We start from the raw sequence: 26,726 nt of genomic DNA, 5'->3' as shown, positions 1-26,726 counted from the left end.
AATAGAACAATTCGATAAGACGAAGTGTAAGGAGCTTAGTTTTGTTTCTTTGGTGTTTAACGCCGCTCTCAGCAATAGTCCAGCTATATGGTGTGAGGTGAGGTGAAATGGGGTTTAACGTCACGTCCAAGATTATTGCACTTATATAGCGACGTGCATGCACGTGTTTGTGTGTCTGCTTGTACTAGTCCGGACTGATGCCGATTTATAGTGCTATTACACTGAGATACCATGCCATAGTTAAACATAACTACCCCACTCAGACACAGTATACTGACTCCGAGCCGACCAGTCCTTGTTTTAGCCCCTTAATGCCGAGCGCCAGACAGGGTAACAACAAGTAACATCTTTTATCGTCTCTTGGTATGACGCAGCCGGGGATCGAACCCCGGACCTTCAGCTCTCCGTGCGGACGCTCTACCACTAGACCACGGAGGCGCTCTCCAGCTATATGATGGCGGTCTGTAAATAATCCAATCTGGACCAGACAATCCAATAACTGGCATCATGAGCATCGATCCACGCATTAGAGATACGAGGACATGCATTAACCATGAAAGTGAGCGAGCCTGACCACCCGATCCCGTTAGTCACCTCTTAGGACAAGCACAGGGTTTCTGAAGACCAATTCTAACCCGGATGTTAACGGTGAAGGATCATAGTATAAGAGTCACTACCTATTAAATACTGTTTATACGTTCTTTTGTATTGGTCTATAAATAAACATGATGACACGAAATATAAATGGTTAAACGATATTACGTGAAAACGAAGTGAATATTTTGAAAAGAAATATCACATAATTACCAGAGGGTACAGTATACGTTTGGAAATATATACCCAGATGACACATGTCAGCTTTATGTCAACCATAGAATATTGAAATCGAATTTGACATAGTGGATTGTGGATTGGGTGGTGTTTTAATGCAGAGGTGATCTGTCTCTATTTTGTTATGATGTAATGACAACGCTTGACATTAACTGAAAAAAAAATCAAACATAATTCAACAAAAACAATACTTTGAAACAATGTTGCTAAAACATGAAATATTGTTTTCAAGGTTTAGCAGTCAGTGCATGGTTACTCCTGCAAGCCAGCTCAGGAACCGCGTATGAAAGATTCTATTATTTTACCCAAGAGAAATATCAATTGATTCAAATAAATCTCTTCGAAATGTTCTAAAATTAACCATATTGATGCATTAAGCGCTTGTAGAAAGTATGTAGAACTTTGACCATATCAAACGCGGCAACATTATCGCAGACAACCAGTGTTGATTTGCGTTAAAAATAACATCGATTTCACCATCGGTAGATTTTACTGACCCCTCTCTCAATATTCACAGCTGTGGTTTGTCAAAACGCGGCTGAAGGTTTCATGCTAAAACGTATGCTTACATTTTCCAAGCAAGTTACGACGACTATACAATAGCAAAAAGGTATACTTTCTGTAGATTTTTATTTCATATTGTGAAAACTTATTTTCAGTGAGCTAAGCGTCGTGAGACGATGTCTTGTTTTGACTGACCTCTCGGACATTGCGTTATTTGAAACGATCTACTTTATGATGTTCGTAATCAATTTATCTTATTTATGTTTTACCTTCGCTTTAAAGGTTTGTAAACAATAAAACACAAACAGCCTTAGACAATCAAGTGTATTTCAAATTGTTTTTCGTCTGTGAATTTTATTTAATCGTAGTTTAAATATTTATTTATGTTGACAGAAATACTTAGTTTTCAATATTAAATGGTGAGTCATATATTAAATTTATTTTGTGCGTGCTAATCACAAACTTGATAAACAATATTCGATCAAGTGTCTCTATGGTATACACACAATTTACTTGTATTTGTCTATATATTGATAATGCAAGAAAGTTGAAACGTAGGTATTATTTTGTTAATTTATGTGTTTCCATTAGACCCTATAAGGGATACAAAATGAGAACATAATTTGGTGCGATTATAGAATCTGTTCACCACCCTATAGTATCATAAAAACAAGATACAAGAAATAGTATTAAGTATCGCTTCACTGATTTCGCTCAGCTCTTCGATCCTTAGTGTTAGTTGTGTTAGGGCTATGGAAGGTTACCCCACACTCTAACCTTGAATGGAAATAGTGGCAAACATATTCTATACCGGCTCTCATAATTGTGTCTCTGAATTGCATGGAATGAAAACGACACCGTCCTAAGTATGTGAACCTCTTAAATCAAACGCCATTATAACTCGAAACAGTGACCTAATGCTGTTAATAGTGCGGGCATGTATCATTTATTAGATTAATTAACTCATTTTATTTTCAAAACTAAATAAATCACGTCATAGATCTAGATCACATTAATATATTAGTTCAAATTGAAACAATATTTTCCGTTCTTATTTGTTGTATATCGACTTATGCTTTTATTGACGACACGACTTATGTTCATCTAAATATGTCACATATTAGTGCAAAGATTTGTGAAATTTAGAATAATATATTATTACAAATACTGCAAAGTTGATGAGAACACGCAAGTTTTCGTTCAATGACTTATCACATGTTTACCGGCAGTTATATGACAAGCACTGATGTGAGATATGACATTCTTATTTGATAAGTTGGATTTATTTTGCTATTTCCGAAACTGTTAGTTCTTCTCGGTGACATAATTTTAAGGTGACAATCGGCCTACATATAGTTTCGCTGAACGACCTTCACCTGCCACGTTCCATAACTGTGGCATTATGGGAAAGCAATATGGCGACAGATTGTGACTTCCGATGCATATTTCATCGATACACCGGTATATGAAGGCGATAGGACGCCTTACAGATTGTTATAGAATTGTTGATGTAATTTTTTAGTCAAGCAAAGACAATGTCCACAAAGCATGAAGTTCAAAAGGCTCAAGTTTCTTGGAAGAAATGTGTTTTCTGTCGTGAAGCGATTGTTTTCAAATCACCCAGAGAATTTTGTCAACACCTTCGTGATTTCCATTGCTCCAAAGAGGGAGGGTCGTATGTGTGCCGTTACGGAATGAATGGCGTATGTCCTTCGCTTCCTTTGGAGGGTGTAAGTGACAGAGACTATGAGGATCACGTCGCCAGAGATCATGTTTATAGTGGGGACACAGGTAATGTCAGCTGATCAACACGAGTGACTTGATGTGTCAGTCTTCATAATAAATAACTTTCATGTCATCATCAGTGACACGATCGTTTGAGTCCAGTTTATTTTAGACCTGAATCAGTATAAAAAAAACAAATCCATTAATAATGTATTTGTATAGAATTTCATTACAACCATTGTCAAGGAGTAAATATGTAGATCCAATTAAGAAAAACGAATAATCTGCTTATCATTGCTTATAGGCTTAGTTCCATGGCAATATTTCATTGGGTGCAGGCTAATATGGCACATGAGCAAAACGTCACCAATTTCATCAGGCAAAACGACTTCTGATGGTTGAGCGAAAATAAGACGATTTATGTATTCATATATGTTATATTCTTTTGTAACATCATTGATATTTATGCTTTTTTTTGTCATCTATTGAGTCTTTTTCAAGATCCACAAGTATCATAGTCATCTTTGTCATCTATCATTGTCACATAGATGTCGTATTCCATGGCAGTTAAGAACACTTTGTAAGCAACTGTGCGAGGGAGAGGTCACAATCTTTAAAGCCCAACCAAAAGTTGAAGTTTTCTCATCCTGTCCGCATCTTCAGATTGTAAACTTACATCAAAGTTCATGTTATCAAACACCTCTGCTATCATGGGGCCTATAGGGGCGGTCGGGTAGCCTAGTGGTTAAAGCGTTCGCTTGATGTTGCTGGAATATTGCTAAAAGCGGCGTAAAACCATACTCACTCACTCATGGGGCCTATGCATTTTACACAACAGAAGGGGGAGTCTTCTTTGCTCCTAGTGTTCCTATACCTAGCTATAGAAAGTGACACAAACACAATGGGTCCACTGGTCACATTCGTCACAGGAGACAGCATGTTGATCCTTCTGACTGTCTTCTTGCAGGGTTGTCCCATGTAACCGATTTCTTTGATATGCGAACAGATAATCTGTATGTTGTGATTAGCATGTGCTTCTTTCATGTACCAACTATAGTAGTCTGAGTTAACAATAACCCAAGGCATAATATTTAAGTGAAATACCATTTATTACTTATCGGTTAGGTGTGAGAAGGCATCAAGGTACTTGACTGCTAATTTCTACCCAGCATGACATTGTCGTCTACCACCTGCCCATGATGTAGACTAGTGACTTCAACAGAATTTTTTTTTGTGTTTATAAAGTGTGTGATCTTGATGTTTGGAACCAGCAATTTGGTAGCTCAGTTTTCAGACCCACCCCTTAGTTGATTGCTATCATGTTTTCTGCCCCAACTATTTTTCCACACACACTTTGATTATTGTAGAAACTGTTGATATTCAATTAGTAACCAACCTATAATTGATATTAATTGTGCATATAAATATCTTTATTTCAAATGCCTGCCACCAATAATTGAAAAATGAGTACTTTTCTGTAATTATTAGCCTCCATGGTGATGCAGATGTCAAGTCAGCTGTTTCCAGTCAGATGCTGTTATCATGGATATTGTAATTTGAAACCTCTGATGATTCTAAAAATCTTATCCAAATTGATGGTAGAGTGTAAATAAAGTACCATTTAGTCATGCTATTAAATATGACAATGAAAAATAGTAATTCCGCCAATAACAATGGCGGTTTAAAGTGTATCACAATATTTTACTGTGCACAAGGCCATATTGTGATACATATTATTTATACTAAATCACAAAGATAAATTTTAAATTCAGAATCAATTTGAAACACCAGTTTATGAATAGAAGTTCATAAATGGATCAAAACATGGTATAACATAATGTTTCCTCATTTAATAATTATGACGTTCCCGATGTAAACTCCAGGTATTTGCAAGTATATACATGATAATCAGTGTTAGAAATTGGCACTAGTTCTGTAGTCCTTGCCAAACTGCCCAATAGTTCAGGTATCAAAAGGACTAGTAGAAACTTGCTGTTTTTAAGGGTTTTGCTATACGTTGTTATTATAAGGACTAGTGGACTAAAACAGTTAGTTTCTACCGCTGATAATAATTGCTATTTGAAATAACCTGATGTACTGACCTTTAAAAAAATGATATTGTCATAGGTATCATGGAGAGCAAGAATCTGTTTGCTGATATACTGGTCATACCACACACCCTTATCAATAAATCTTATTTTGAACAAATTGACACATGTATCAGTAACTTACACGTAACATGCTTTCAGGTAAACATGGTAAAGTGATATGATTAATATCACAGTAGCAGTAGAAGCTATATACATGATATGTACACCGTGTACATGATGCAACATGATTTGATAAACTCACAGATTACATAACATGCATGATTAAGTACTGTGCTGTTACTTACATCTTCCCAAGGCAAGAGAGTTAACTGACAATAAAAGTCCAGTTTCCACCATTGCTGAACTAGGCTGGTATTATGGAGTAAGAATTTGGCTGGACTAACAAGTCTATGCATAGTCCAATCAAAATCGCGCAATGAAATCGAAATTCGGTTTGTAAACTGTTATGCAGATTTCGGTCAATTGCAGGATTTGCAAAGCATGTGCACCACCAACTCGTTGTCACCAGATATTTTCGAAATCTTTTCATGTTTTTAATCAAGGTGCTTACATGATTTGATGCATTTCGTGCTGTAAGACCCGTTTTATCACAATATAGATCTTGATTATCGAGCAGATCATCCTGACTTGGCATGCTTGGTGCCGCCATTTTGTTTGAAGCAAATGCAAGTGATACGAGAGGTGGAATCTGATTGGTCCATAGGAGAGGCTTAGGAGGGACATAACTGGTAATGTCTACTGGTGGCCCTAAGATCGAGCCCAGGAATTCCAGCCTAGTTCGGCATGGGTGGAAACTGGACTTTTAGAGTCAGTTAACTCTCTTGCTTCGGGAAGATGTGTTACTTATTGCTGTCCCAGTTGGGAATACGGGTTACAATAGGTCTCCAGCAGCCCATACTCGTGCTAAGAGGTGACTAAATGGATCGGGTGGTCTGGCGTTATGGAATGGTTGATCTTGTGTCATTTTATCCAGATGGTGTGGATTGATTCTAGTGATATCAACCGCTGGATTGTCTGGATCAGGCTTGAATATTTACAGGCCTCCATCACACAGCTCGAACAGTGTGGTGTTGAACATGCACACTTCATGTATAAGTTGTGACAGCTAACAAATATTAACAAATAATTACATGCAAGACAATAAACCTGGCCTAGATTTGCAATTTCAAAAGCTTGTCTATACAACAGCTGTGGCAGCTGCATGCATAAGTATTCACAGCAGGCTGTCATTATGGATGAAAATTTTGTCCTCAACAGTTGTTACAGAAGACACTTTTGGGTTATGCAAAGACTTTATCTTGTTTATAGATAGCTTGGGTACATGTATTTTTAACAGAACTTTTTCCGAAATAGAAATTTAGGAAACGGTATAATGTCACATGAATTCATAGTAGTAAATGATCAAACAAGTGATTACATCATCCAAAAAAGAGTAGTTGTTTTTGTCTTGTTTAAATGCGGACCTGGTGCATCCCATCTTTCCGAGGCAAGGGAATTAACTGACTCTAAAAGTCCAGTTTCCACCCTTGCCGAACTAGGCTGGTATTTCTGGTTTTGATCATAGCGCCACCAGTGGCTATTACAAGTTATGTCCCTTCTATGTCCCTCCTATTGACCAGTCAGATTCCACCTCTCATATCACTTGCATTTGCTTTTAACAAAATGGCAGTGCCGAGTGAAGATGACATGGTTGATAATCAAGATCTATATTGTTACAAAACAGGTCTTACTTCGAGAAGTGCATCAAATCAAGTGAGCAGTGATTAAAAAACATAAAAAGATTTGCAAAATATGCAACAACGCTAAGTTGACGGTACACATGCAATCAACCAAAATCTGCACGGCAATTTACGAACTGGAGGTTGATTTCGTTCTACAATGTTGATTGGACTATGCATGGACTCGTTAGTCCAGCCAAACTATAACTCCATAATTCCAGCCTAGTTCGGCAAGGATAGAAACTGGACTTTAATTATGTTTATGGTCAGTTATTTCTCTTGCCTCGGGAAGATGGCTGCCAACTGAGGCATCAATGTTCTTTTGAATAAATAATCAAAAGCAGTTGTAAAACGAATAATGATTATTTTCAAAAATTGTGTATATACAATGATATAGTTGATATATATAATAAAAATATTACCAATTTACTTTTCAAGGAACATAGTTACATTTAATTAAAGAATGGTAATTCCGCAGCAGAATTTTGGGCGGAAATACCCTTGTCACTCAGGCATGCTCGTCAGCCATTGGATAAAACAGTAACATGATTGATTGACACTTGACAGTGTTATAAAATATTTCAGTGAGCCATTGCATGACTCAGGGGCTCCTCCCCCACATATGCAATACCTCGCTGATATCGTATATACACGGTTTTATGTCATTATGTAACTATGACTCCATGCATATAATATTCTCCTAATCTTTGTCAGTGTACATAATGCAATGTGTTGCATGCAACAAATTGTATCCAACTAGTTGAACCATGTGAATGTTGCTTACGTGAAAAGTAAAGTGACGGGTTGATTATTTTATATTTTGAGAGGGTTATACCCTCAGTGGAATCCCGGAAGGAGTCTTTTGTAAGGAAGTGGAATACACACACTTTGGTTATGAAAACTATTTCTATTTTCAGGTGCTCGGAATAAAAGTTTATCCAGCCAATCTCGACCCAGTTCCTCCTCCCCTCCGACCAGCACAGAGCCCAGTGTGGTGACTGATCAGTTCAAGTGGACAGTGTATAATGCAGTGGTCAATCTGCCAGCTGTCCTCAATAACCCACGCCTGGCCAGGAGGGAGACTGACTTCTTTACAAAAACATGGGGACAGGAGTTTGAAAAACAAACGATCCTCCCATCACCATATATTCCAGAAATAACTGCAGAACATTTCGAGAAGTATGTTCACAGAACATCTGCTGTAAGTGATCATGCATTTCAGCATAAGATCATTTTACTACAATTATCACAACGCCAACATGAAGATTTTATTGTTTCACTTCTTGATGGGCAACTCTAAACATATTTATTGGTGTCCTTTCATCCATTGTGATGAGTGGCTTTAGTTGATGTGAGGAGTGGCCCCTGTTGATGTGATTAGTGGCCCCAGTTAATGTGAGGAGTGTCCCAAGTTGATGTGATGAGTGGCCCCAGTTGATGTGAGGAGTGGCCCCAGTTGATGTGATGAGTGGCCCCAGTTAATGTGATGAGTGGCCCCAGTGGATGTGACGAGTGGCTCCAGTTGATGTGAGGAGTGGCCCCAGTTGATGTGATGAGTGGCCCCAGTTGATGTGAGGAGTGGCCCCAGTTGATGTGATGAGTGGCCCCAGTGGATGTGACGAGTGGCTCCAGTTGATGTGAGGAGTGGCCCCAGTTGATGTGATGAGTGGCTCCAGTTGATGTGATGAGTGGCCCCAGTGGATATGAGGAGTGGCCCCAGTTGATGTGAGGAGTGGCCCCAGTTGATGTGATGAGTGGCCCCAGTTGATGTGAGGAGTGGCCCCAGTGGATGTGATGAGTGGCTCCAGTTGATGTGATGAGTGGCCCCAGTGGATGTGATGAGTGGCCCCAGTTGATGTGATGAGTGGCCCCAGTTGATGTGAGGAGTGGCCCCAGTTGATGTGATGAGTGGCCCCAGTTAATGTGATGAGTGGCCCCAGTTGATGTGACGAGTGGCTCCAGTTGATGTGAGGAGTGGCCCCAGTTGATGTGATGAGTGGCCCCAGTTGATGTGAGGAGTGGCCCCAGTTGATGTGATGAGTGGCCCCAGTGGATGTGACGAGTGGCTCCAGTTGATGTGAGGAGTGGCCCCAGTTGATGTGATGAGTGGCTCCAGTTGATGTGATGAGTGGCCCCAGTGGATATGAGGAGTGGCCCCAGTTGATGTGAGGAGTGGCCCCAGTTGATGTGATGAGTGGCCCCAGTGGATGTGAGGAGTGGCCCCAGTGGATGTGATGAGTGGCTCCAGTTGATGTGATGAGTGGCCCCAGTGGATGTGAGGAGTGGCCCCAGTTGATGTGATGAGTGGCCCCAGTGGATGTGAGGAGTGGCCCCAGTTGAATCACAGTTCGCCCCGATTATGTTTCTAGGTTTATCAGCACCATACCTGTGCTCGTGGGTTTCACTGAAGTGGTAAACGTCTGAGACCTGCATCACTTCAGGCTTTCCTGCCACATTAAGCTGACACGCCGTGATATAACTGGAATACTCTTAAAAGCAGCATTAAACCCAACTCACTCACTCACTCACTCACTCACTCATTACTAATTGTTTTGAATCTTCCAACAGAGACACAAGAAACATGTGCGAAACTCACAGAAACTGTCTGAGCCACCAGTACCAAGTCAACATGCATTCCCAACCTTGAATCTGAAGCAATTAGGTAAGCATGTCATAAACCGCTTGGAGATTTCAAGGTAGAATAGGTCCCAAGCAACCTATGCTGGTTGTGCAAGGTGACCAAATTGATTGGGGATGTCAGGCTTGGTGACTTAGTTGATTGTGTGTCATCGTATCCTGTAGGAATGGATCATTGCACACAATATCTGTCACTGGATTGTCTGGTTTAGACTCAATTTTTTTGCAGACCGCCCTCATATAGCTAGAAAATTGCTAGGTGTGGCGAAAAACAAGATACAAACAGTCAAATCCTCTATTTCCAGTGTGCAGTCAAAGTAGATTTTAAAGAATAGCTAGTGCAGTCTTGAAATGGACTATATGATAGGTTGTTTAGTTCTTGATAAAAAAAAATTGCGAAGCCTACCAGAATCAAACAGAAACTAAATCTTATACAGTAATGTAATGTAAATGTGAACTGGTTTATTTTTTTGCAGAAAAGAACAGAGCTGAACTGGACCAGATACCAAAAGTAAGTGTATTTTGAATAACTCTCAGTGCACACTATCTTAGTCAGTGACTTAACCCGGTGGAGATTCCCCAGCAGCTATGCTTGTCATATGAGGCTACTAAATGTATCAGGTGGTCAGGCTTGGTGACTTGGTTGATAGTGTGTCATTGTTTAGTCGTACCCTGACAGCATCGGACATTGCTCATAATATCAATCACTTGATTATTTACAGGCCTCTGTCTTATGTCCACAATATTGCTGTGTGCAGAATTAAACACATGTTAAAAAACAAGCAAAGATTAGGTGTAAGTAAAAATGTGAAAAAACATTCCTGGAATATTGCTAAAAGTGGCATTAAAATCTCACTCACTCACTCACTCACTCACTCACTCACTCACTCACTCACTCACTCACTCACTCACTCACTCACTCACTCACTCACTCACTCACTCACTCACTCACTCACTCACTCACTCACTCAAATGTGTTTATATGTAGCTACTAGTGGGGCATAACAAATGTTTGTTTTTTGTTTTTTCAATATTTTAAATGTTGACTTTTATTTTTTCTCTGACCTTCGACCAAGCTTTGACCATGAAGCAGAATCTTCACATCCTTGTTCTCCCCACAGAGAAAACCCTATTTAACTTTTTTTTAGTCAAATTGGTTCAACATTTAATGAAATTGGTAGATGAGAAGTGATTAGTGGGTCTCAATACATGTGTTTCGTTTAACACAATACTTTTGAATTTGACCTTGATTTACCCTTTGCACTTTGATAATGCTTCTGAATTGTATCAAAATACATATCCTCACACTGTCAACATAATCTCCTCAGAAACCACAGGGTAAAAGATGCTGAAACTTCTCATACTTGTCCCTTCAAATGATTATGGGGGCAGTCAGGTAGCCTAGTGGTTAAAGCGTTCTTCACACTGAAGACCCAGGTTCGATTCCCGACATGGGGACAATGTGTGAAGCCCATTTCTGGTGTCCCCCGCTGTGATATTGCTGGAATATTGCTAAAAGCGACGTAAAACCATATTCACTCACTCACTCCAATGATTATGCCTGAGTTTGCTCAAGACATTCCAATCTGATTTTCAATATGGCCATCATGGCAGCCATATTGAAAATTCATTTTTAATCAGAATTTACTGAAATGTGGGAGATGTGTAGTCCATAGTAGGGCCCAAAACATATTCTGTTTTTCACAATTGTTTAACATTTTGACCTTGATTTGACCCATGCACATGGACCATACTGAAAACTGAAACTTCTTATGGCATTATTCAGGCATTTTCTGTTAAAATATCATGACATTTGGTATATATGCGTGTGTGTGTAGTTAGTTGTGGAACTCAAGAAGCGTCTGTTTTTGTTGACCCTAAAGTGAAGAGCACACATTGAATAATAATCCAAACAGCAGTACAACATATACTGTTCAAAAGATGTTAAGGACCACCCAATTCTTTCATATTACTGTACTTACCGGGTAATCAGTTATGGCATGACAGATACACTATAGAAATATGAAAGAATCGGGTGGTCGCTACCTTTTTTGAGTAGTATTTGACCTTTTAACAGGGTTAGAACATAACTCTAGTCTGCCAGGCCTGGGCTTGTACAAATTTCCCTATTGTTTTAACATTACAAGGGCATTTTACTTTTACCCAGGTTAGTAAAGCTTTTCAGTCTAACCTTGTAGTCATATGAAAGAATTGGGTGTTCTCTAAACCTTTTATGAGTAGTATATTTACAGGTTTTAAAAATAGATAAAAATCTACCTTTCTACTCTATATGGAAATGTAATCGGCACTAAAATATACTTTTTAGGCTTTGATTGTATATTTTGCCTTCCATTCCTGAGCTATGTTGTGAGCCAGCACAAACTGATCAATTATGTTCAGTTGACGGTGTTGGCAGTTCAAGGGACCGCGCCACAAGTGTCTACTTTTTCTGAACTTTTTCATTCCAAATACCATGTAAATTGTAATATGATCACAAAGATGCACAGCCGTACTTTGAAATAAAAATATTTAATAATTGCACATGCCACTACAACTTATCAATATTTGTTTCATGGATGAGTAAATATTGTATATTTTGTGTTGTTAAGCAGATCTGCTCAGGAGTTTTCATGCATTCATTTGCTGTCTGGTTAAATTATGTCAAATGAGTATTGTGAGGGTCCTGATGTGTCATACTGACTGGCGTAAAAAAATCTTACTGCTTACTCACTGAAGGTCTTCAGTCTTACTGCCTACTGATTTATGGCCCTCATTCTAACTGCCTACTGATTTATGGCCCTCATTATCCCCCGCCGCGCGAAAGCGCGAAGCGGGGGATATAGTATTCACGACCGTCCGTCCGTCCGTACGTCCCACCTGTTTGTTGCCGCGATATCTCAAGAACTAAACACTGGATTGTCTTCATATTTGGAACTATGGTGTATATACAGACTCCGCAGACACCAGTCGGTTTTGGTGACCTTGACCCCTTTTTCAAGGTCACAGCAGGCATATCTGCTTTTGGAGTTGGAAAACGGTGTTGCCGCAATATCTCAAGAACTAATCTCTGGAATGTCTTCATATTTGGAACTATGGTGTATATACAGACTCCGCAGACACCAGTCGGTTTTGGTGACCTTGACCCCATTTTCAAGGTCACAGCAGGCATATCTGCTTTTGGAGTTGGAAAACGGTGTTGCCGCAATATCTCAAGAACTAATCTCTGGATTGTCTTCATATTTGGTACTATGGTGTATATACAGACTCTGCAGACACCAGTCGGTTTTCGTGACCTTAAATTAATTTTCAAGGTAACATTAACTTAATTTTCAAGGTAACAGACTCCGCAGACACCAGTTGGTTTTGGTGACCTTGACCCCATTTTCAAGGTCACAGCAGGCATATCTGCTTTTGGAGTTGGAAAACAGTGTTGCCGCAATATTGGTGACCTTGACCCCATTTTCAAGGTCACAGCAGGCATATCTGCTTTTGGAGTTGGAAAACAGTGTTGCCGCAATATCTCAAGAACTAATCTCTGGATTGTCTTCATATTTGGAACTATGGTGTATATACAGACTCCGCAGACACCAGTCAGTTTTGGTGATCTTGACCCCATTTTCAAGGTCACAGCAGGCATATCTGCTTTTAGAGTTGGAAAACGGTGTTGCCGCGATATCTCAAGAACTAAACACTGGATTGTCTTCATATTTGGAACTATGGTGTATATACAGACTCCGCAGACACCAGTCGGTTTTGGTCACCTTGATCCCATTTTCAAGGTCACAGCAGGCAAATCTGCTTTTGGAGTTAGAAAACAGTGTTGCCGCGATATCTCAAGAACTAATCGCTGGATTGTCTTCATATTTGGAACTATAGTGTATATACAGACACCGCATACACCTGTCAGATTTGGTGACCTTGACCCCATTTTCAAGGTCACAGCAGGCAAATCTGTTTTTGGAGTTGGAAAACGGTGTTGCCACAATATCTCAAGAACTAATCGCTGGATTGTCTTCATATTTGGTACTATGGTGTACAGGCGGGGGATATTTCGTCATTCTGTGACAAATACTTGTTCTAACTGCCTTCTGATTTATGGCCCTCATTCTAACTGCCAAATGAATTAAGGCCCTCATTCTAACTGCCTACTGAATTTCAGCCCTCATTCCAACTGCCAACTGAATTAAGGCCCTCATTGTAACTGCCTTCTGATTTATGGCCCTCATTCTAACTGCCTACTAGTCCTCATTCTAACTGCCTACTGATTTATGGCCCTCATTCTAACTGCCTACTGATTTATGGCCCTCATTCTAACTGCCTACTGATTTATGGCCCTCATTCTAACTGCCAACTGAATTAAGCCCCTCATTCTAACTGCCTTCTGATAAATAGCCCTCATTCTAACTGCCTACTGATTAATGGCCCTCATACTAACTGCCTACTGATTTATGGCCCTCATTCTAACTGCCTACTGATTTATGTCCCTCATTCTAACTGCCAACTGAATTAAGCCCCTCATTCTAACTGCCTACTGATTTATGGCCCTCATTCTAACTGTCTACTGATTTATGGTCCTCATTCTAACTGCCAACTGAATTAAGCCCCTCATTCTAACTGCCTACTGATTTATGGCCCTCATTCTAACTGCCTACTGATTAATGGCCCTCATTCTAACTGCCTACTGATTTATGGCCCTCATTCTAACTGTCTACTGATTTATGGCCCTCATTCTAACTGCCAACTGAATTAAGCCCCTCATTCTAACTGCCTACTGATTTATGTCCCTCATTCTAACTGCCTACTGATTAATGACCCTCATTGTAACTGCCTTCTGACATATGGCCCTCATTCTAACTGCCAACTGAATTAAGGCTCTCATTCTAACTACCAACTGAATTAAGCCCCTCATTCTAACTGCCTAATGAATTACCGCCCTCATTCTAACTGCCTACTGAATTAAGGCCTTCATTCTAAATGCCTATTGATTTATGGCCCTCATTCTAACTGCCTACTGAATTAAGGCCCTCATTCTAACTGCCTACTGAATTAAGGCCCTCATTCTAACTGCCTACTGCTTTAAGGCCCTCATTCTAACTGCCTACTGAATTACCGCTCTCATTCTAACTGCCTATTGATCTATGGCCGTCATTCTAACTGCCTACTTATTTAAGGCCTTCATTCTAAATGCCTACTGAATTACGGCTCTCATTCTAACTGCCTACGGATTCATGGTCCTCATTCTAACTGCCAACTAAATTAAGGCCCTCATTCTAACTGCCTACTGAATTACCGCCTTCATTCTAACTGCCTCCTGATTTATGGCCCTCATTCTAACTGCCTACTGAATTAAGGCCCTCATTCTAACTGCCTACTGAATTAAGGCCCTCATTCTAACTGCCTACTGCTTTAAGGCCCTCATTCTAACTGCCTACTGAATTACCGCTCTCATTCTAACTGCCTATTGATCTATGGCCGTCATTCTAACTGCCTACTTATTTAAGGCCTTCATTCTAAATGCCTACTGAATTACGGCTCTCATTCTAACTGCCTACGGATTCATGGTCCTCATTCTAACTGCCAACTAAATTAAGGCCCTCATTCTAACTGCCTACTGAATTACCGCCTTCATTCTAACTGCCTCCTGATTTATGGCCCTCATTCTAACTGCCTACTGAATTAAGGCCTTCATTCTTTTCCCTCTATCCTTTTCACTAATGACCGACCCCATGGGGACACAGTCCATTCTATGATGATCAATACCCTGTTCTTCTAATTTGTATAAACTCCTTTTTGATATATTTTTATGTTGGGGTGACTTCACATTCTCCGACAAGTTCTGGGTGGGTTTGACTAGGCAGCACTTCTTGGGAGAAGTCCCATTCAGTGTCTGGGCTGCATGTAGAGGGGGCAAGGGCCCTGAGCTGATGATGAACCCAACCAGTCTGACTGCCAGGATCACCCAAACCCTTTTTGCAGCATTTTTTATTTTAATCTGTAAATAATAATAATAATAATAATAATAATAATAATAATAATAATAATAGCTTAGTCTTTGTTTCAAGTGGAATTGATAAGAACATCTTGTAAAAAAATATAATTTACCCACCAAGCAACTCTTTTTTTTTTAAATTCATGTAATTGGAGCCAAAATAATTATTCCTTTACATGTAAGACCTATAATCCACTGAAGAATTGGAAAAATGTCATGTGACTAATCCGTACTTACATGGTTCAATACTATGAACAGCTCTTTTCAATTTATGGTAAGGCAACACATCAATGCCAACTGGTGAACATTTCATAACTTAATGCTGTCATTGACAGACAACAGGTGGTACATTTCCTGCAATTCAATATAGCTGTTGCGTAGTGGTTTTAAACTGCTGTTTCCACGTGGCTATCTTTGTAACTGCTGAAAAAAGGAAAACAAATCATGTTCCATATATTTGGAAATTGTGTCTGTCTGTCTGTCTGTCTGTCTGTCTGTCTGTCTGTCTGTCTGTCAGTCAGTCAGTCCATAGATTGTACATTTTTCACATTTCACCACCTAAGAAACTGTAACATATCATGGATGACCACAGCGATGGTGTTTCTGAAAGTGCTAACAAAATTCTGACCTGAGTTTAACATTGTCACAGTGTCAGACATGTTCAAAATGTCATTAAAAGTTTCTCCCATTTTTGCAAGAATCATTATGAAATTTTATAAACAGTTTGTATGTACATGATGTAGTATGGGAATAGCATTACCCATGTTTACGGGTGTATAACAAGTTTGAACCCTGCTATGGCATTTGACATTCACATGTGCCTGTTGATCTAAATAGTGGTATGTGGACATCTTTACTGAAACACCAGGATTTAAGAAGCTTAAACTGTGTGTACTTGATACCAGCAATAAGTACTATCCAAAGAATTCTGATTTGATTTTAAACATGCTGCCATTACGTACATAACTGTTACTATTACTCATCCAGTTGTACATATATCCTTGTGGGGGCGATGGGGTAGCCTAGTGGTTAAAGCGTTCGCTCGGGTTCGAGTCCCCACATGGGTACTATGTGTGAAACTCATTTCTGGTGTCCCCTGCCGTGATATTTCAGGAATATTGCTAAAAGCAACATAAAACCATACTCACTCACTCACTCACTCACTTACTTATAGCCTTGTGAAAAATGCAATGCAGGACCAGTATGGAAAGCAGAATAGGACTGAATAACATTTTGGTATTTGCTATGGGGTTTGGTATAGTGCCATCAAGCCATGGACATCTGCAAGACATTGATAATCCGAACAGTCATTACATTAATTTTGTGTGTGTCTGTACAAAAATATATTTTATTCATTGACATGTTCCAAAACCTACCATGATTTTATTCAGCTTAATAAAAATTAAACTGGTTTCTCCACAAAGAGATTTCAACACCATTGTTCTTGAAACATGTTTCACATAAAAGTTACAGATCAGTTGTTAAGATCTATTTTTGCTATTGGTTTTCATTTTAAATGTACTTTTTTCCAGTTGTTTATGTTGCCAAATTTTTCACTGGAAAACCTGGATACCTTCAGTGCTGTGTTTCCATGGACACAAGTGGAAGAGTCCATGTCTGGGGCAGGGGAGACCAAGCAGTCATCTAAACTTTTGCAAGAAAGGGTGAGTTTGGTTTGATCTTTGGTCTTGCATGTTCCATTTTGTGAGACATGCAACCAGTACAGTATAGTGTCAGGATTACTCCTTGCTTGGAGTAAATGCAGATAAATCATGTCATGAGGTTTGATGGTTGCCAGGTGACCTAGATGATTGTGTGTTCATACAGTCATCCACTGGATTGCCTGGACCAGAGTACATTTTTACCAGTTGTTGTTACGTGTTGCTACATGGGTTAGAATGGGTCGGTCTCAAGCACTCTATGACTTGTTGTAAGAGGTGACCAATTTGAAACAGGTGTGACCGCCTCTGTGGTCTAGTGGTAGACCATCCGCCCGGAGAGCGGAAGGTCCGGGGTTCGATCCCCGGCCGCGTCATACCAAAAGATGTTAAAAGATGGTACTTGTTATCACCCTGTCTGGCGCTCGGCATTAAGGGGCTAAAAGAAGGACTGGTCGGCTCGGAGTCAGTATACTGTGTCTGAGTGGGGCATTCATGTTAAACTGTGGCATGGTATCTCAGTGGGCTAGCACTATAAATCGGCATCAGTCTGGACTAGTACAAGCAGCCACACACAGACACACACGCACCCGCACACGCACACACACACACACACACTCATGCGCGCATGCACTCACACACTCACACTGACTCACACACCTAACCTGAGGTATAAAAACAAATAGTACCTATTGGATATAGCTGGACTATTGATTTCTGTTGTATTAAACAACATCAACTCTAGGGCTGGGACGAGTCCAAATTTACTACCCGGGTACCCAACCCCCTATTACCCGACCCTACCCGGGTACCCACTGAGATGTCTCAAAATGTCTGGTTGGGAACATTTTTAGCATAGCCCTGGCAAAACGTATTTAGATACATGTCTTAAACAATCTGGTCATTCATACACTGAAGTTGAATGAAGTTATAACCATATAAAAAATCAGAAGGAATGGGTGCATAGTCAGAAAGAAATGCGAACATTAGTGACTTGTAGTGTAACCATAGAGCTCTAGATATTTTTTGTCATTAAACAATATATCAAGTTAGGATAACCTCATGGATAAAGCTCTCTTTGACATGATAAAGTCAAGGGTTCGATTTCCAACATGGGTAAATGACTGAAGCCCATTCTTGGTGACCCTGCAGTTATATGACTGTTGAACCATACTCACTGATGTCCAGCCAAGACTAGTGTCCCTATAAACCTGGTTTAGAATGTGCACCCCATTGCTGGCCGCAAAAGGTGACTAAATTGGGAACCCGTGAAGTTAGAATTGGTCCCTAACAACCTATGCTGGTCGTAAGAGGCGATTTAATAGATCAGGTGGTCAGGCTCGATGGCTCGGTTGAAGGCTTGATTGATAAACAAAAGCCAAAATTTGCATCAAATATTGAAACATTTCATCTGTATTAGAGTGATCAGTTTCTTATATTTTATGTTGCTGGTTAGTATCTCGTTACTGAGTGGTTTACATTTTCATCTGGGCTGGGCAGGGTTTTGTTTGAAGCATTGATAAGCAAGATAAGAACTTTGATAATAAGCAGATAAGTGTCATATTGATTTATATCATGTGGTCAAATATAAATCCAAGTGAAACAGGTTATGTAATCAATTTTCTCAAGCAGCAGCATTCTTACGATCATGGTGATTATGTTAATATTGAGTTTATCTTATCTGTGTGTATTTTGCAATGAAGTTGTTAATCCAGTCATGAGTCACTAGTAGAGCTTATCACACTGGTTAAGGTATATGGATAGAGTACATCCTGACCTAGGTGTAAGGAAGGGGGGTGGGGGGTGGATACCAGGGGTTCATACTTGGTTTTGGTTCACTTGGTTACATAATAATGTACATGTCAACATGCCCTCTGATAACAGACTTTGTTTATGATCTCACAGTTTATGAATGACATTTATCAAAGTCAGGATCATTGCCCAACATATGCTTACAGACATGGTGAAAGTGGGTAGGGAGAAATTGATAGGACTGTACCAAATGCTATGCTATGTTAGTGAGGAAATTGAAAGTGTACACATTTTTATTATAAACTTCAGTGTCAAAGACTGTGTTTTCTGAAGTTAGAAAAGTGATATTTTCATTGCATTATTTACATTATATCCACATTGACAAGGCAAAATGATGACAGATGACAGATGACTCGTCAATCAAGACTGTTCGTTTCGCAAAGCACCATTTTCTTTACTGGACCAGCATATATTCTTTAGCTTCCAACAATGGTCTCATAGATTTAGGTGTTAAGGTAATTTTAAGATGGTTTATATAAAGTGTTGGTGATTTTGGGGGAGAATTTCCCCTCCACACACAAACACTGAAGTCACAATTTGCCTCAGGGTTGTGAAACTGACATCAAATCTATCTGGAAGTTAATTGCCGTGAAAGGATAATGACTGTTATACACGTTCCAGCTGAACCTCGCTCATTTTAACATGATTGTTTCAGATGAGTCACTACTTGGACGTGGTGGAAGTTCAGATTGCCAAACAGATCTCAATCAAGTCGGAAGCCTTTTTCCACGCAATGACGTCACATGACGAACTGCAGGATCAGTTGCTACACACCTGTCAGGCCATCAAGCAACTCAGGTGAGTCACACTGTCAGGCCATCTAACATCTCAGGTGAGTCACATTGTAAGGCCATCAAACATCTCAGGTGAGTCACATTGTAAGACCATCAAGCAACTCAGGTGAGTCACATTGTCAGGCCATCAAGCAACTCAGGTGAGTCACATTGTCAGGCCATCTAACCTCTTATGTGAGTCACACTGTCAGGCCATCAAGCAACTCAGGTGAGTCACGTTGTCAGGCCATCTAACATCTCAGGTGAGTCACATTGAGTGAGTCACATTGTCAGGCCATCAATCAAGCACAGTGTGTGTGTACTGAGTTTGAGAGACACACTGTCTGCCCCTATGGCTAGATGCTCACACTATCAGTCACTCAATTGCCTTCCCCATACTCATGTTTTAGGACATCATGTAATTGTTGCTATTTAACTAACTGTGATGTAAATCCAGATCAATATCTGCTTTTAAAGTGCCTGAAACTGTTTTTTTCCAGGGACAAAGTGCATTCCTTAGACGACCGTTTAGCAGTGGGGTCATTAAATATCATGCACAAAACACGAGCGAGAGCAAACTATGTGAGCCTTCATAATAAAGTAAGTTTATGTTTAGCTCTCAAATCTTTAACTCGTGGTCTAATTTTATGTTTACAATTAATCAGAGTTGTTTCCCCTTGCAAGTTAAGTCACAAGCTCCATTCATGGAGCTCTCTTTGCTATCAATGCAACCAGTTACAGCTCTTCACTTTCCAAGGTGGCCTACAACCATGCCTGGAGTTGAACTTGGAACTATAAACAAGTGATTACTGTTGTGTTGCCAAATACTCTTCTCCCGGCTAAACTGTCTTGTTTCTTTGTCAGTTTGAATTCTATTTCCTTTCAACTATCATGTGAGTAGTATCATGAGAATGTAAACTAAATGGTGCTTTTCTGTTAGTTTGAAAATCTCGAACCAGTCTGATTCACAAACAAACGTAAATTCACCTGGGAAATATTAAGTAAGTCATAAACCTTTTCTCAGTTCACTGTAATGGCATTCCCAAAGACCTACAACAACAAAATGTCACTTCAGCAAGAAGGGACAGTGGGATACCCTTGTGGTTAAAGCATTAGGGTTTGATTCCCAACATGGGTACAATGTATGAGGCCCAATTCTGGTGTCAGCGTGATACAGCTCACATATTGCTAAAAGCAGCTTAACACCATACTCACTCACTCACTCATTTGGAGTTGGAGGGGCAATTTTCAAGATTCTTGAAATGAGAGCTTGCACACTGGTGGCAGCGATGATACCTGGAGGGTAATGACAGTCAGTATCAAGGTTCAAATATCTTTGATACTTCCATGTAACGTATTACAATGATAATCTGAAGAAAATATTTTCCCAATTTCTTGAAGAAATTGTAATCAATCGGACATTTACTTGCAGTTAAAGCTTATGTCAACAATCCATCAAACGCAACCCACGATACAGCTTCTGTTGTCAACCAATGAGTTTGTCGGAGCTCTTGATCTCATCTCCACATCACAGGAAATATTGTCTCAGGAGCTGGCAGGGGTACATTCCTTTAGGTGAGTGTACTGGGATATAATTTAAAGTCCCCGTGGGGATTCTGTGTTAGAATTGTTCTAAGCAACCTATGCCTGTTGTAGAGGCGTTGGAATGACTTGGGGGTCAGACTTGGTTAATTTCATGTCATAGTACCCCAATGGAGTGGGACATTAACATGATATCAATCACTGGCTTGTCTGGTCCAGATGCTATTAGTTACAGCCTGCCATCGTAGAGCTAGACTATTATTGAGTGTGGTGTTAAACAACAAACAAACAAGATTTTTCCAGTAAATTGCAATATATCACCGAACTAGCCGAATGTGTTTTACAAAGGCTTGCATAACACAATGTATATTCCTTATATAAAAGGGATAAATATGGCCAATAGTGAAAATTTAGAGGGACTAGTTGTTTTCTCCATAAATCCAGTTTGATACATAAACTACAATTGTCCCACCACTTGAAATAGAATCACAAAATATCACGATGATTAATTAACGAAGATAGCTAATACTGTGCTAATACTTTTAAAGTGAAAACAAGACATTCTGCCGATAAGAAATATTACTTTACAGTAATGACAAAAATCTTACTTTTCAAGAAGTACCCATTTTGCTAGCGATGAGAATTGAGTTTTGACCACTTGGTTACAAGCTCGGTTAGCTTCAGCAGTCTTTATATGACCAATTGTGTCTACCCCTGATGTATGATATTTGACATTTGAAAAGTAAGCATGACATATCAGTGCCAACAACCCTACACGTAACATAGCTCTACAATGAAAACAAAGACACAGATGAAATACTGTAATACTGTGATATTAACGCAAGCGTGAATTAAATGCGAAAAATGCGAATGGTCTTTGCTCGCATTATTAAACATTGCATTTAAATCAACATTAAGACATTTTGGATAGCAGAAATACCAACTTAGACATACGCTGAAAACAAGCATTCCACATCACTGTTTATTGAGCAGCACTTGTTACAAGTATATAAACAATGTCATTCAAACACTAATTACAGTCCAAACTAAGTCCAGACAGATGCCACCCAACACAGTGTCTTTTCTCTTTACGACTGCATCAAAGGCCGACATGAGACAGCGCGCACATATTGTTTTAGCTGAAGTACTCTACTCAGCACTAATAAGCAGTGTTATTTGGTGTGTGATTGGATTAATGTAAGGTTGGATTAATGTGAGGATTCTCCTGTAAACCTGACTGAGGATGTTTTGTTTAGATATAAATCCACTGATGCTTGAGAGGAGGGGGTGTCGCATTCATATTGAGTCGCATTTTTGGCTAGGGCATTTTTGGCTTTCACGTTTTACAGTATTCCAATGAATGATAACATATAGCTGAAATGCTATTGAAAGTTCTATAAATTGTTGATGAAAGTGATAAAACTGTAATGTTGGTTACAGTAACACAGGTGAATTGTTGTTGTGATTCTGAATGCTATGATTGCCTTGTGTCTGACAGTGGCCTATTGAAGGTGTTGTCTTGAGTTCCCCAGTGTTGTTTTGTTGTTGGCAGACACCTCGGGTCGCAGTTGGCAGAGATGGAGAAATTGATAGACAAGATGTTGCTGGCTGACTTCCTGAAGTATGTCACCTCAGAGTTGAACAGGCCAGTCACAGATCTCGAAGTCTTGACTGGAGAGGTGAGAGCTACTGTATGATGGACCTCACAGAAAACCCATGTCTTTCCACCCTTGACACAGGGGGATGGGCAGAAGTCATCCTTGGATGCCGATTCCTCGTTACTAAGGTTATAGGGGAAACAATGTAATGTAGTTCACACATTATCTCAAGAACTGAAGTATATCTTGTCCTTTTCACACTTAAGTTCAAGCGCCTCCGTGGTTTAGTGGTAGAGCGTCCCCCCGGAGAGCGGAAGGTCCGGGGTTCGATCCCCGATCGCGTCATACCAAAAAGACGTTAAAAGATGGTACTTGTTGTTACCCTGTCTGGCACTCGGCATTAAGGGGCTAAAACAAGGACTGGTCGGAGTAGTACAAGCAGGCACACAAACACACGTACATGCGAGTCGCTATATAAGTGCATTAATCTTGGACGTGACGTTAAAACCCCATTTTACCTTCACCTTAAGTTCAAGGTTAAGGAGTGAGTATGGCTTTTCGCCACTTTTAGCAAAATTCCTGAAATATAACAGCAGTGAGCAGCACACACATTTGACTCATGTGAGGAATATATCCCGGGTCATCTGAGTGATGGATGGGCAAATACAGTACTTTAACCATGATGAAGGCACAATAGAAATACCTTGAGAAAAGAGAAGTATACAATAGAGGAATGATGATGATTGTGGATGAGGTGATTGAGAGGATGGTTAAGAAGATGCATGGAGTTGTTGAAGAAGGATGGATACAAATATGCATGAGGCTGTTTCAGAGGAAAGAATATGAATATGCATGAGGCTTTAGAACATAAGAAACATAACTGTGAAACAAACTTCTGTTTCAGGAAAAACTGGTATCAATATTATTTGGGCTTCTTCGACAGAATAAGCTCAACTTTGTTGATGTTTATAGAGAGGAAGCATTTACTGCTCTCAAGGCTGTGATAAAACAGGTAAGGCTGTTACAGACAGCGGTACCATAACACTCATAACATGTTGATTCTTCAAGTACACTGCTGTCTCTCTTTGTGTATATGTTTGATCTAAGACGTCTTGTTGAATGTACCAGTAAATGCATATTTTGAAAGGAACAAGCCTTTAGCCCATGTGAGATTGGCTAGTTATGTCTTCCATTGGGCTAGTAGACTAGCCCTGCCTGGCTTACATTCAATGGTTAATGTCATGTAATATTTACTAAGCAACACATATATTAGGAAAGCCAAGAATCCCAACTCTTCAGGAAAGGGTTATATGCAGCACTTGTTACACTTTAGGTAAGGGACTAGATATTGGTGTTTGGGGAAACCTCTGTACACACAAATTGTCAGGACTGATGGTGTCGTCATTGATTACTGTGTTGAGGATTAGACATATGAAACTGTTTTAAACGGTATTTCTTCATAAGATTATTGTACATCTGTATGTTGCAGACTGTGGTGGAAGCTGTGTCTGCAGCAGATGATATCGACACTGAAGGCAATGTTGGCAGGTAAGCTTGAGATATCTTTGAGACATCATTAGTTTTTAATTCCAAGTTTTTCTTAAAACAACTTTATTCAACCCTTTGCTTTACTGGGCTAATTTGTTATTAATATCATGAAGATACCATAGCAGTCAACATTCAGATATATTACTAGTGGTATGCAAGAAGTGCTCTGAGAGTTATATCCCTTTGTAAATAGACTTCTGTTTCACACAGCGTAGAAAATATCCTTAGTTACAGGTATATATATATGCTCTTCCTGATTGTGATGTAGTGTACATCTGTGGTATGTTGGCATCAAAATGTCAGTTATGTTGGGAGATCAGTTGTAAGAAATTAAGATGGACCTTCTTATTTTTTATCTACACTTATGCTGTCATTGTTGATTAATGATTATAGAGTGAGTGTAACATTGGTCATTGTGCCAAGAATAATTGATTATGGTCCTTCAGGGGTTAAAGTAGAGAAAGACATATTGATGTGAGTTGGTGTTGGTTCCAGCCTGGCAGATCAGATGCGTTTACTCAACTACCCGCAGTGGATGTCCCTGCTCAAGCACATCTTCTCCAACATGATGCAGCTACTGCAGAGGACGCAGGTTGGTGGCATACACACAGGGCTGTAACTAGGCCTGCTCTGAGGCTGCGTGGACCCGTGAAGATCCGGGGTAGAATAGGTCTTCAGCAACCCATGCTTGCCGTAAAAGGTGACTATGCTTGTCCTAAAAGGCGACTAACAGGATCGGGTGGTCAGGCTCGCTGACTTGGTTGATGCATGTCGATCCCAATTGTGTGGATCGATGCTCATGATATTAATCACTGGATTGTGTGGTCCAGACTCGATTATTTACAGACCGCCGTCACATACACGATATAGCTGGAATATTGCTGAGTATGGCGTTAAACAACAAACCAACCAACCAACTGAGGCTGCGTGAGTGAGGGAGAGAGGTTTTACACCGCTCTTAGCAATATTCCAGCAATATCACAGCAGGGAAACATCAGAAATGGGCTTCACACATTGTACCCATGTCGGGAATCGCACCCGGGTCTTCGGCGTGACGAGCGAATGCTTTAACCACTAGGCTACCCGGCCACCCCTTCTGAGACTGATATTCGGCCCCAGATCTGCAGCAAATGTCAGTCAAAATTCCCAAATAGGAATAAAAAAAATCTCAATCATGTTAATATAGTTGTATCCACTGTTATAGTTTTGTAGAATTATTTGGTATATCACTGAGAACGTGACCAATAGAGATGAAGAGGCTTTGAAGTTAGTTTTACATTAACATAAGAACTTTAACTAAATCCCAGTTTTGAGCAAAGTAATGCTGTTTTCACAATTTGCCTGCCAAAGACACTTAATTTTTAATCCTGGATAAATTCCGGACATGGCTTACAGGGGATTGAAAAGTTCTTTCAGTGACTGGCACATCCAAAGTTTTCTTTCGAGAAGACCACGCTTGACACCTGAAATGTCTGCCTACTGACAACATGGCCTTGAAATGTTTATAGGAGCCCATAAAATTTCTTGAAATTTTGTAAGCTATGTCAACAGGAACTCGGTTACCATGGTTACACTGTCATCATGGTTACACTCTGATCACATGCTACTATAACCTTTTGTACCATAGTTCTAATAGTTGGAGGTGCATGAGTGCCCCAGTGGTCGAAGGTGATACGATTTGCTGTTAAATCACTCCTCCATGTTTGGATCCACTGATTGTAGGTTTGAATCCAAGATTTGCCCTGATCATTTGTGTGTCTGCACCATATTCATGTTCCTGCTTTTAATGAACATAAACAACAAGAATCACTTTGGCTGTTCCTCCCATATCATTTTATAACTGAAATACCGTCCAGAGTGGTATTAACCCCAGCTCTCTCACTCACTACAGTTTGACAAAGCAAATGTTTTCATTGTGACACAAGTCCTGTGATATATTTTGTGGGTACTGTAAGAGTGTTGTGTGTGTATTTCCAGGCATTCCATGGTGTGATGAGTGATGTGATAGGGATTGCAGCAGGCAGGACAAAGGCACCAACACCTGTGTCAACACCAACATCCGCGGACAAGCAGTTCCTGGAGGAACCTTCCCATCTCCATGTCTCTGTGTGAGTATACACACAGGTCTATATTACCATCCAATCAAATTACTTCACGAGCAAGAGAGACATTGTGCAAAGTTGGAGATTCCCAGGGTATAACTCATAATATACTGAACAAAAACGTTCATGTATATTTTTTGGGATATGTTTTTGTATTGACGACTGAGCACACAGTTTC

The 26,726-nt window shown here is 39.9% G+C and overlaps 1 protein-coding gene across 1 annotated transcript in view; it reads left to right on the top strand.

The window, feature by feature from the left end:
• The first annotated feature begins 2,758 nt into the window (after positions 1–2,758).
• The window catches only part of LOC139442427 (vacuolar protein sorting-associated protein 54-like), a 34,352-nt gene continuing 10,384 nt past the window's right edge, over positions 2,759–26,726 (top strand). Inside the window, exons 1-13 of the mRNA XM_071223240.1 lie at positions 2,759–3,126; positions 7,807–8,090; positions 9,458–9,551; positions 10,003–10,037; positions 17,048–17,179; positions 19,641–19,783; positions 20,259–20,358; positions 21,191–21,333; positions 22,853–22,979; positions 23,803–23,910; positions 24,388–24,446; positions 24,942–25,038; positions 26,424–26,554. Of these exons, the coding sequence (XP_071079341.1) occupies positions 2,871–3,126; positions 7,807–8,090; positions 9,458–9,551; positions 10,003–10,037; positions 17,048–17,179; positions 19,641–19,783; positions 20,259–20,358; positions 21,191–21,333; positions 22,853–22,979; positions 23,803–23,910; positions 24,388–24,446; positions 24,942–25,038; positions 26,424–26,554 (1,709 nt within the window). The 5' untranslated portion in view covers positions 2,759–2,870. The remainder of the gene's footprint in view (positions 3,127–7,806; positions 8,091–9,457; positions 9,552–10,002; positions 10,038–17,047; positions 17,180–19,640; positions 19,784–20,258; positions 20,359–21,190; positions 21,334–22,852; positions 22,980–23,802; positions 23,911–24,387; positions 24,447–24,941; positions 25,039–26,423; positions 26,555–26,726) is intronic.

Source organism: Haliotis cracherodii, unplaced genomic scaffold (genome assembly GCF_022045235.1).
Source record: "Haliotis cracherodii isolate W230 unplaced genomic scaffold, xgHalCrac1.p SCAF_5, whole genome shotgun sequence".
NCBI classification, from domain to species: Eukaryota; Metazoa; Mollusca; class Gastropoda; order Lepetellida; family Haliotidae; genus Haliotis; species Haliotis cracherodii.
The sequence above is the reverse complement of the archived record's forward strand: the minus strand, read 5'-3'. Positions and strand labels throughout refer to the sequence as shown.